The 13,156-nt window shown below is 33.6% G+C and overlaps 1 protein-coding gene across 1 annotated transcript in view; it reads right to left on the reverse strand.

Moving 5' to 3' along the window:
* The window catches only part of LOC111395690 (peptidyl-prolyl cis-trans isomerase CYP37, chloroplastic), a 10,186-nt gene extending 2,607 nt beyond the window's left edge, over positions 1 to 7,579 (reverse strand). Inside the window, exons 1-7 of the mRNA XM_023021806.1 lie at positions 7,265 to 7,579; positions 6,405 to 6,659; positions 6,248 to 6,337; positions 5,485 to 5,580; positions 4,387 to 4,494; positions 4,104 to 4,153; positions 3,697 to 3,799 (exon numbers count right to left, since the gene is read on the reverse strand). Of these exons, the coding sequence (XP_022877574.1) occupies positions 3,697 to 3,799; positions 4,104 to 4,153; positions 4,387 to 4,494; positions 5,485 to 5,580; positions 6,248 to 6,337; positions 6,405 to 6,659; positions 7,265 to 7,447 (885 nt within the window). The 5' untranslated portion in view covers positions 7,448 to 7,579. The remainder of the gene's footprint in view (positions 1 to 3,696; positions 3,800 to 4,103; positions 4,154 to 4,386; positions 4,495 to 5,484; positions 5,581 to 6,247; positions 6,338 to 6,404; positions 6,660 to 7,264) is intronic.
* Positions 7,580 to 13,156: the final 5,577 nt, after the last annotated feature.

Consider the following 13,156-nt stretch of genomic DNA (forward strand, 5'->3'; position numbering starts at 1 on the left):
ATTCTGATGAATGGGAAAACCAATATACTTATTTTATTAAGAAAGTTCTAAGTTAAGAATAAGATGCAATCCAACATACAACATTCTTCCCCACCTCCCCAGCTCTCTATGCTGCAGGGTCTTTTGCAAATCGCTTTAAATTTGTTATAATAGATATCACTTTCTAGTAACAATGCAGGATGTGCCCCGAGAATTTAGAGGCCTTAGGAGACTAACTAATATGAGCCCCTTCAACATAACATCTTATTTTACAAGTGCAATAACAAATGACTTTAAATATGTAGTTATAAAGGATAAGAAAAAAGTCCACATTGAGCAAATAACTAAAAGGATAAAAGAGTAGCACAAATTCATTCAGTGAAATCAAATGGTTACAATCAATCAGATGTGTGCTCAAAGTACAAGACGGTATTTATTCATAAATAGACCAAATTCATTTTTAGTTTGAATTGTAAGAGTAATGCCACAAAGAAGACACCTCTCCTCTGTAGTAAACAAACAACACATACACGACTTCAGCAAAAAAATAGTCCAAACCTATGAACTAATCAAAACTCCAGTTACCAAAATTCAAAAACTAACAACATGAGTTACTTAAAGAAAAAGAAAAAATAAACAAAATGGCAGTCATAGAAACTACTGACAAGTATGCTATATTTTCAATGTATATCTTTTGTTATAGTCCAATTTGAAGTAAACAAAATAGCAATTTAAGCTTTACGGATACAGCAGAAAAAAATCAGCCCATTCTTCAGAACAGATTCAGGCACCTCGTTATCCATATAAATTATGTCTCAGCCAAATGGAAAATATCTAAAACAATTTGAAGGAAAAGATTATTAGCGCATTTAGGACGGATTACGGGAAATTCTAATTAGAAATCTGATGAAGCCAGAATAAGAATAATTAATCTACAGAATTACCTCAGTTCTCACATTCAGGCAAGAGCACAAATCAAATTCAAATTTTAAAACTCAACAAGTTCTTGCAAAGGGAATTCAAATCACAAAAAGAGATTGACAAAAACATAATGAAGAAAAGATAAAGGGTACTTCAGAAATCAGATTTTCAATGAGGGTTTAATGGAATAGAGAGATTTTTTGGTGAAGATGGTTGTATTTTGGAGCCTTGGAGAAAAAGACGGTTTGTTTCTTTGAATCTTTCTTATCTGCTCGTTGCTCGGGATTTGAGGGGTTTTGAATTGGGGCAATTTTTGGGCCTTTTTCTTCTTCCCTTTTTTGGTTTAGAGGCCCTCAAAATCTGAGGCCCAAGGCAATAGCCTTACTTGCCTTCGGCCAGGGCCGGCAATGCACTTCCATCAAAACATGTTACATGAAGTTAAGAGAACGTTAAATATGTAAGATATAGTTACCAGAGCTTCTATAGTTAAACACAGAGATGCTCTGGTAAGAGCTACTAATTAATATTTGATTTAGTCCACAATAGGCACGACCAAAAAAATAATAATAATAAAATATAAATATAAATAAATAAATATATATATATATAGGATAACTAAAATTTTACAGATTTTATGCACACATGACACCCCAAATGGTCAGAGAAAATTTAAGTCTTACATTATTTTATGGTTGATAATTTATTACGTTCATATTTTAACTTGTTACGATGACCCGTGTTGATTCAATGACACTGCATCAGAAATGTATGTATGTGCACAAGTGTGTATGTGTGTGTGTGTGTGTGAGAGAGAGAGAGAGAGTGATCACAATGTTGATAAATATGCACCATGCTTAAAAATTCATGAGTTTGTTCGAAGTATCCAATTATTGTAGTTTAATGGAATAGTTGGATAGAACCCGGCCAGAAAAAACATGGAAAGGTTAAAGGATAAAATATCATAGTCCATAAGGTAACTAAGCTATTTGTAAAGAGAGACATTAATGTGCTAAAATGGCAAAATGATGTGCAGAGCCAGGGTTGGACCCACATGGGGTCATGTGGGGGTCAAGTGACCCTACAAAAATTTTGAATTTTTCCTTTTTTCCCCTTTTTCTTAACTTCCCTAATTCTATTTACTGCCTGACTGCTCTTTTTGGGATCTTGCTGAGTAAGTATTTTGGCAACTCTCCTTGGAGTGTGTCTATTTCTTTTTCGCAATAAAAAATATTAGGTTGAAGTGGTTCTCTATAGAAATTCAATATTATATTTGAATTCATCAAGCCATTGTTTGCTATGTTATGCTTCAATTTGTCTAATTTTGAGAATTTTGTTGGCATTGGTTACTGCTACTTTATAATCCAGTGGTAGATTTTGCTTAAATTTGATATAATAATCATATCACATGTTGAAATGTTTCTCTCCCTAAAAATTCAAATTCGATTAGCTTTGAACTCTAGATCTGTGCTTGATTTGGTTGGATATTTTTCTATTTATTTGGTGTATTTTTGGTGGATTTAGGCACTGTTCTAAAAGGCGTGCATTGGCGGCGCCTATGCTCGGTGGAAACATCAAGCCAAGTGGCTTAGCATCTTATTTAGCAGTCAACAATAATCATTGACCCCTAATGCATGCCTAGACACGGTTATGCGCACCTAGGCGCACATAATTATCCTTTTTTTTAATTACAATTCTTCTAAGTTAAAACTTAAATGTTGATTTATTCACTTCATCGGTTCTAAATTCAAAATAGTCGCTTGAAGCTTTGAACAAAGGAAATCTCCCAAAATTCCTATTTATTTACTATTTAATATTTACATTTGGAGCTTATCTTTTTGTTGAAAACTTTGAAAAAATGTATAAATATGTTTTAGATGTTTAGTAGGTATTTTTTTAATTATTCAACGATTTTTTGATGATTTAAAATTAAAATAATATTAAAATAAGAAAACGTCTTTTTACTCTTTTTTCTGCCTATGCGTTGCCTAGCTCATAGCTTGACTTCCATGCATTTCGTCTTTTAGAACACTGGATTTAGGTGTTAAAAATTAATTTGTTCGAGATGAAACTGGACGGTAATGTTGAGGTAACCATGTCTATGCTTCTCTATATCCAGGCATCTTCATGTATTTTGCTCAATTTTGATTTTCGGTGGGTTTTGGGTAATATTTTGAGATGGTTTATTGTGAATTTGATGTTAATCTCATTTATAGTCAGTCAAAGGAAGAGCATTTAGGATACCTTATACATTTTTACACCTTTATAGTTTTGAAGGAATGTTCTTTCAAGCACTGTCAAGTGCTTTTCTTAATTTTTACTGTGTTAGCTCGGGAATTTCTACTAATCCTAAAAAGGATAAGTTGAATCCAAGACGACTCAAAACAAAGACTTCGCCAGATCCCGTTGTGTCTGTGGTTTAAGCTCATTACATAGGAGATTTACAAAGTGTTTTAATACCAAGTTACAGTTGTAGAAGTGCACTGACTTATTTTCATTAATGTTATGTTGTTTAAAAAAAAATTGCATTTTAATTTTTGACCCACAATACAAAAGATATGGCTCCATCCCTATGCAGAGTGTTTTAATACATAGGAGATTTACAAAGTGTTTTAATACCAAGTTACAGTTGTAGAAGTGCACTGACTTATTTTCATTAATGTTATGTTGTTTAAAAAAAAATTGCATTTTAATTTTTGACCCACAATACAAAAGATATGGCTCCATCCCTATGCAGAGCAGCCTGTGATAGTGTGCTGACAGAAGTGACTCTGCACTTAAAAGGCATATTCAGCATACCTGGATTGTTACCATGCTTCTGGGCTCGCCAGCAGCTTCTGGAGAAAATGTCGAGCCATCTCCTTTTTCAATAGAAAATTCAACAATTCCTCTCCCTGTAAGCCTGAGGAATCATGTAAAATATCATTTCATACCTCATACCTATGTGTTTCACACACTTCATACGGTAGGCTCATTGTCCGACTTCAATGCAATGGGGATCATTTTGATGAGTCGTGAGAATTGTGCCAATTATACTAATGATCTAACAATCATCCAATCATATAGGAAAGGACATTCCGAATTGTAAAACAATAATAAAATTCGCCTGCTCGCTGCAAGGTTAAAACTGTTGATTTGTGCATTAGACAGAAAGTGTAAGAAAGAATAAAGTTGAGTGGTGATTGGGAATCTATGACATGCATTACCTGGGATAATCTGAGTATTGCTGAGGCAACAAAAAAGATAATCCTGGAGCCTGTTGAAAAATACATCCTTGACACGTCACTGATCCAATTGTGAACATGTAACTTGTTAATCCACAAAAATGTGAAATGCAGGAAGGATTTGCATATAGAATTGTTACATTTTCTCAATTCTTTCACATTAAATTTCCATTGTTCAATATTGTGGCAGTTAATCCATCGTGTGCAAAATATGTCCTGAAGATTACTTAATGATCAGTCCAATTCTGAAAGCAATCATCAATACCTGTAGCAATTCCAACTGAGCAACAGTATCTAGTGTAGATGCAAGACCAATGGATACTTTGTCTGGATCCTTATCCTTAATGCTTTCAAGAAGGTTTTGCAGTCCATCCTGACCAGACAAAAGAAATCCATTTATCATTTTTGAATCTTCTGACAACATTCCAAGTTCCAACCCTAACTAATGCAATTTTTTATTCTTTGAAATTGACCTAATTTTTGAATAAGTTAAGTGAACCTCCCGTGATATATTATCAAACCAACAACACGTATACACTATTGATGAAGGTAAAAACAGAAGCCTGGAATGAGATGGGGGAAACAGAAGACCAACGTTAATATAAAAGAAAACAATTCCTAAAAATTGGTAGTTCTGGTGTAAGTGAGGATTTTATACAATTGAAGCTTGATCGAGTTTATAACAACAGGAGGCACCCCACAACCATATGTTATATTTGAATAAAAGAGAAGATTCCTAGATATCAGCCAAAAATTAAAAAATAAAAATAATAATAATAATAAGTGGATAGGCGGATTTTAGAAAAATTACTGAATGAATAGAATTGACTATGTTGCATTATTATCATTGATTACGTGCGACTTATAAGTACATTAAAGCTACCCACAATAACATTTTCCTTAGAACACCAATTTACAAGAGAAAACAAAATATTCTGACTCGTACTCAATTACAATAATCAGAGCAGAGACCACACTTGTTTATCCAGGAAGTGGACTTGGTGAAGTAAAGTGTGGGCATTCATCCACATATATTACTTGCCAGTTCTGTCATGAATTTTTACACTTCAGTATTGCCTGTTGCAGTAAATTTGGAAGTAGTGTAAAATAAAATAAAAAATATATCAAGCAAACAGCGTCATTTTTGGCCCCAAAAAAAAAAAAAAAAAAAAAAAAAAAAAAAAAAAAAAAAAAAAATCCCACAAAACTCAAGAAAATGGAGAACTATAAGAACAATAAAACATCACATTATAACATTGTGTTGGACACAGACTCCAAAACAAATTATTCTAAACACTCTCTCCAAACAACTAACTCTAAACAGTAAATGAAGGTGCACATTTATGAAAAGAGCACAAAGTACCTTCCCATCTATAAGAGATGCATACAAGACAGAACCGTTTTGTCTCATTTCGTCAGGTATGCTAGTCAAGATGGATTCTTTTTCGTCCTTAGCAATCTGAAAATAAGGGAGGAGTGGATGATTAGGTGCAGAATGGTTAGGTTATATAACAAAGTTTAGCTCCATTTCCTAAGGAGATAGGCTGGTTATTGTTATTATTATTAGGAAAGACATAATAATTTAGCAAATAAGAGAAGTTTAGCTCCATAGTAATTTAGCAAATATGAGAAGCTTACATTCACGGACAAGGAAAATGATCGTTAAGTAAAAAAAGAATGCTAAAACGATTTATGCACTCTATGAAACAAGTATTAGTTAAAAATAATAACGCAATCTTGTATTATTTTCTTTACAATGACAGATATAAATAGTCCATAAACTCTATACAAGGAAAAGAATATTTCTAATTTAGGTAACAATATTTGAGAAGTTTATGTATGGTAAGACGCCAACTTGGAGAGAATTACGTCAATTCTGTTAACAGTATTCTCAATACACTCCCCTATAACAAGAAAGCAATTCTTGGTGATCAAAACTATAATGTCCTAATACAGACACCAACTTAGATACAGGCGCTAAGAAACAGGTCTTAATCCCATCTAAATCTGAGCAAAATCAAAAGCAGATCATGTCGTATTTCAGTACGAAGAAATACATGCAGAACATCTCACATCGTAGCTGTTTCAGCCCATATAGGTATCCATGAAGAAAGATCAAGTGTTACCTTTAGAGCTTTCTTGACATTGCCCTCCATCGTTCCAAATGGTTTTCTCTGTGGAATCCTTAGCAAGTATGATATGTCCTCCAGAGAATCCTATAAGAGAAAATAATTGAAAATATTTGAAGAACGGGAAATAAATTTGTACTGTTTGCCAACGAACCTGTATAGCTTTCATGTTTGTGTTAGCTGGAATTGCTCTTCTCAGAGCTAATTCCCCAGTTCTCGGAATTTTTGTTTCCGGGGAATATAACACTGCCTCAGCAGAGGAAATCAACGAAGAATCTTGACCACTTAAAGGTAGTGGAGTTGTGAGCTGAAGAAAGAGAATGATGGCCGCTATGGCACTCTCAAACCACTTCTTTCCTTGCTCTGCAGATGTAGATAAATTCAAGATATTCCATCCAGATGTCAACTCCTACATAACCAAAAATCCATCTGAAGAGCTGGGAGATGTTAAGAAAAAAACGAGTAAATAATTGATTCCCAATTCAAACATTTAGTAGGTATCCCCAGCTCCACACCATGTTTTCTTCAATTAATGCAACAATTTCTTTGTTGCCTCGTCACTGTACATTATTAGAGTCCCTTGAGCAATGGAAAAGATTGATACCTCTCCTAAAGAATTCCCGCTGGCGTGATGATCCACGTACAGTGTATAATATTTAATTTTATAGACATTTGTGCAATCTGTATTTTACAGGGACAGCTTACAAAGTAATTTAATCCATAAACAAGTGGAGAAAATAATTTTGAATGTGAAAAATTTACAGCTCAGGTTCTGTATTAGCAGTCATCAAATAAAAAGAAAAGGGGCCCTATATTTTTCTATCAGGAGAGTTTCCGATCACTCGGTACTCAAACTTTCGTATAAATAACAAGTAAATGTGATACAAGAACTGGATTAAACACCTTGTATAAGAGCAACCGGCAACTTCTAATCATGATTCAACTCGTAAAGAAGTTGAACACAATTTAAGAAGAATATGCGTAACCAAGAAAAAAAGCCGAAATGGAACTAACCATTGAGTCTTCGTGTCGTTTTGCGAAAATGCGATTGAATTTAGGATAACGAAATCTAGTGGAGGTGGGTCGATTCAATGGGAATGGGGCGTGGCTAACCGGAAAATGTGGTCTTCGAGTTGGGGAGACTTTGATAGACATTTTATTCGTAGTGACGATGGATGCCGACAGAGGGAACGCCATGGGAAGGAAGAGCAGTTGGTAATTGATTATAAGGTTTTGGCGCGCCTCATCCAAATCCCTATCTATAACTTCTTCTTCTTGCTTTTGATGCCATTTGACTCCATCAAATTGGGTGGTCCATCCGGCTCTGAGTATAAAGTTGGTGATCAATGATCAATTTAACCAAGGCTAATTTATATAAATGTCACTAAAATTAAAAATACATATATAAAAAAAAAATTATTTACACCAATTTCAATTTCTTTCAAAAATATGACCTTTTTCTGCGAAATATCCCTTTTACCCCTTGTGACACCTTTTTAGAAGTAATAAATACTTGATTTGAATACAATTAATAATATAATATGATGATTTGTTTTATTTATTTTAAACATTTAAGATATTCATATTATGCCCCTGTTTGAGCCACATTTTTACCTCATTAAAATGAAAAATATGACCATTATCCATCACATCAAGCCATCATTTTTGAATTTATATCTCTGGTGTGGGGCTCATAACGGCTCTATTTCTCATTCTCATTCTCATTATAATGTGGCTCAAACAGGCTCTATATTGTATAATTTTTTTATTGTTAAAAAAAGGGGGTGAAAACTTAAAAAAAAAAAAACACACACACACACACACACAAACACCTTTAAATACAAACCCTGTCTTTTTCTTCACTGTCTTCATTCCATCATTAATAAGGAAAAGCTATTGATTAATCTAAAATGTGAGCTACTAGAAAAATTATATTTCCATGTCATAATTTACTATTTTAAATGTTTAATACAACATTATCCTATTTAATTGAACTTTTTTAATCTCTTATTCATTGATGTATTTTATTTTTAATATATTTTTTAAGGGAAAAATACCAACATTCTCAAGAAAATGTGAAGGATTTCATATTTACTGAAGTACTAAGTTATTTCTTCTTTATTTGTGGAAAGATATTGTGATGTTGTAGTTGAGAATTAATTATCACCATTAATATTTTCAATAATTTCTTCCAAATAATCAAACACATGTTTTTAAGCTTTCCAAAAAATTATGGCAATTCAACCGTCGAATAGTATTTTCGAAACCGTTGGGTTGGACATTTTAACTGTCGAAGACAACATTTAGTAAATGTCGGGATAGACAATTTAATTGTCTATTTCAATGCTTGAAAATTGTTGTCACCCTTTCCCTTTTTGGTACTACATGGATCTACATGTCGACATATGGAATGTACAGAACATGTCAAAAAATTTAAATTGCCAATTCTTTGAAAACATATAAAAGGTCCTCCAACTCTATGCTTGTTCAAAATAATTCATCAACCTATTACTTCAAAACCTTCTATCACAAATATGCTCAAAATGATAATTTTAATCCCCACCAACCAAATTGTAGTTTGTAAATTGTAAATAGTAGACTCAAGTGACGCATAAATGATAAACACCGCTAATATTAAATAGTAATACCACGAAGAATAGAATGAGGATAACGATTACCAAAATTGGATTGAAATACTTTTAACATTTTCACAGTTGGAGAGGTTATTGAACTTTTAGAAAAAATCAGCGAAATAATCTCTTTTTCATTATCGTTATTACTTCTTATGCTTATAAATCGAATATTTGACTGAAACTTACATATCTGTCGTAACATCCGTGCAACTTACGGTATTCCCCAACACATTATCAACTTAATTTTCACCTTACATCGTCATAATCACAATCCATTATCATTCGCATACAGGCAAACACTTGTTCAATTTCACAAGCAAAATACGTAGTCATAGACAACATACTGCATTATAATATGACAGTTCATCTGTCTTTCCCGACATATTTCGCTGATTTTCCTTCAACGACTGTTTCACATTATGCTATAAATTAGCCCCAACAAGGTAGAAATACAAAGTCAATGGATAAAATGCACATACCATATATTACAAATTTTACAAGGACATTTTAGCACTTTTTTCCCTGATGTACACAAGTGTTTCTCGAAATCGGTCACGAATCCTCCATAGCCACATACATCTCATGCAATGCTTCATTCACTGGGTCATAATGGAGCTTTACATTACCAACATGTGACTCTTAAATCATATATTTGAATACCAACTGTTGGATAAGTTGGGCAAAGAACTGTATGCCAGCACCTCGGCCAGGAAGTCGAGGCAGGAGTTTCAGAAGTCTTCACATCATCGGTCGTTGAAGGTCTCCATGACCGTCTTCACATACTTCAAGTTGCTCCGTTGCAAAATGTGAGCTCGCAATCGGGCATTTTTCGAAACGAGGAATTCAAACTCCATTTCTCCTACAAGGTACAGCGAGAAAAACACTGATTAGATCATGATGAAATATAGAAATGTAACACGTAATGAATCGAACTCATGCCTGTAGTGAGGTGAACTATCAAGAAAAACTGACATCAATTTTCGATATGGACAGTTCATCTGTCGATACCGATGGTTAATCTCGACATATGCTTGAGATTCCATCATCTATCAAGATTGACAGAGTTGTACTGTCGGGAACGACAGTTCAAGCAGCCTGCACACTTTAGCAATCTGTTATACTTCTTCAGGACCCTACATTCGAATATAATCACTTCCTTCGCAGTAAAGCCATTAGTTATCATTCTCGGGGTGCATAGAATCAATTGATGCATAGCTCCATAAAATAAAATAAAAAACTGTACTATCTAAGAAATAAATAAAAGATTTGTTGACTTCTTTGTGCAAGCTATTTTCAAGTTTCCACTCACTCTAATATTATATAGAAAGAAGAGCATAATAACACATCCAAATGAAGTCTTGACTACTTACAATTATATATTTACCATATTTCCATTTCGCCACATTAATTTTGCCATTTGAAATTAAAGAAAACAAATATAAGCAACCCTATCTTTCAGACACTACATTTGACCAAAGATTGATTCAAAACCAGCAAAAAAAGCTGATAAAATCCACAAAATTAACATTCTAGAATTTCCCAACTAATTCCTCAAAGCTTACCAAACATTGAACGGTTTCGATGGCTAAAATAAGGTTGTCATGTCTTGAAAAAAAACACGAAGAAACACCAGCACCGCCATGCCGTTGACCACCTCCAGAAGCGGCTTTTGCAGATTTCTTCTTCTTCTTACAGATAGGAATTTTTTAGTTAGGGCTTCAAATCCTTCAATCGTCCAAAGAGATGTATTTAAGTGATAAGAGAGAGACCACAAAGTAATAATGTGAATGATATATATATCAAATAGTGAGGTGAGAGTTATTGATGTGATGTTTTAAAAAAATTTGTACTATTTTTCCATCAAGTCAAATCAGTTTTTAATAAAGGACGTGTAGGGTATTTGAAATATCTAGATTGGTAAAAATGTCCAACATTTTCCAAAATTAACAATCTTGTAAAGACTTAAAAAAATATGACTTTTTGAAGTAAAAAATTAACTATTTTGGTAATTTCCACTTTAACCAATTATAAACTCACACGACTGGCGTTCTATCCATAATGAAGAGTTTTATCCTGTTCATTTTGAATAGAACCATGTTTATGATAATCACACAATTTTTATTAAAATATTATTACACTCAAATTCAAGATATTTTCTTATTTTTTTAACCGTACATCCTTTGTTGATCTATTATTTCAAATTACATTCTTAGGACTTTTTTGGTAGTGATTATGAGAATTGATTTTTTGACTGTTAGAAGAAAAAGTGGGTCTCACTTATGAGTGAGAAAGTAAAAAATGACGGCTAAAATAGTAAAATTACAGTTAAAAAATTAATTTTTTGGGTGAAAAATTGCTATCAAACAGGGGCTTACAATAAAATGGGACTCAAGCAGAGACTAGTTTTTGTACGAAGACAAGGAGCAAAATACATTTAAAAAAATGAAAGAGTTATATAAGTGCTTATTAACGCGTGTTTGCTAATAACCTATAGACCAAATCGAAAGTTCATGAGATATAAAAGTTAAATTGTAATTAAATGACAATTTTCACTAAGAATAATCAAAAGGAGGAAGAAATGAAAACATCTAATGCAAGTTGTAAAAAAGAAAAGGGTAATTAGCACAAAACGTCCCTATCTTCAATATTATCATGTAAAACGTCCATATATTTTTTTTTGGGATATTTTTACCCTTATTTCACTGTTTATTGAGGAAAAACATCATTTTCATCATTTTTCTCAATTAAAAGTTATGAAATAATAAATATACCGTCATATTTAAATAATACAAAAATAAAAAATTAGTTGCAACCATAATCACAAAATTTTAAAAAAAAAAAAAAAAAAACTATGTATGAATCACAAGTATTATTAAAAATCAAAACTAAAAAAACAAGAATCATTTCATCTTCTTCCTTCTCCTCTGCTACCTATCTGTCGATTCCCTTTACTTATTCAATCTCTGAACACTGTAGCCACCAAATCCAAGTCCCATACCCCACAAATTCTTTCCTTTAACTCCACCCAACAACAAAACTTTTCGAGCCAGCTAACAATAGTAGACCCAAAAGCCTAAATGGCATATTTCGCATTAGGGTGCAGGTGCAGGTGTAGGAAGTTTCATTTAAACCTCTTCTGTGATTGCATTTGCAATATTAAAGTGATTTGTGTTGACCTCCAAAAATGGTCAACAAGTGTCATTAGTAAATAGTATGCACGTGGATGTATTTCAAGTACTTAAGCTGTAAATAGTATAGTGTATTTATAGAAGAAGATGAATAATAGGCAATGGAAGTATATTGTATTATACTTTTTGTAATTCCAAGATCCCCTTTAAATGATACAAGAATTACTTATTTATAGTGATCAGGTCGACGTGGTCACCGTTGGATTGGATCCACATGGCTTTATCTGTCGACCCTTAGTATCACATCAACTCTATTACATATTAGTTACATTGGTAGAATTTTGACAAGACGTCAGCCACCCTACACACCTAGGCTGACATTCTTGACACTCATCGGTCAACTCTGAAGACGTGCTTGCCCGACCCTCTTCTGGTTGTCAAGGACTTCAAATATTCAAGGAGTTCAGTAGTAAAAGGTAAACCACTACGGAAGAACTTAGTGAAACGACCTCGGCACTTCATGTGACAACTTCGGATGTTGATCCCTTCTACACCAATTTTTGGGTAATTGTCATGTGTATGAATATGAGGTCTCCACATGGACCATTCTATATTGATCAGCAACACTAGTCCCCCAAGTTTATGTATGATCATTCATGTGGTAGATAGAATTTATAATCTCCAAGAAAAGAAATCCATGATGAATGTGAGTTCCCCAAGTCTAATTTGCTAACATTGATGTGGAAATTAGAATATATGGTAAGAGGGAGGTGTTGTTGAAGTTAAAATTTATAGTCCCCCACTTCAGTTAGGGCTCTCAAAGGGGGCCACTGAGGTGCTTCCAAAGCTAAGTTGAGGCTTTCCAAGAGGTAAGCCAAGGTGCCTTGGAAGAGTGAGTTACCGAAGTGGTGAGTGTCAGAATGAGAGGTTGCATAGGGTCAGCATGGGAACATGTGAAGGGTATTGAGCATTTTGTTGCAATGATTAGTTGTTGTTGTTAATCTCTAGACAAGACAGTTGGTGACGGTTTCCCTTCCGATGCACGTAACTGACGGTGCATTAAATGTGCATGGGTGGTAGTTGCAGTCGTGCTAGCTTTTTCCTAGGCGAATTAGAGCATGTGGGAAGCGTCGCGCTCTCTCAAG

Source organism: Olea europaea, chromosome 6, assembly GCF_002742605.1.
Source record: "Olea europaea var. sylvestris chromosome 6, O_europaea_v1, whole genome shotgun sequence".
Taxonomy (NCBI): Eukaryota; Viridiplantae; Streptophyta; class Magnoliopsida; order Lamiales; family Oleaceae; genus Olea; species Olea europaea.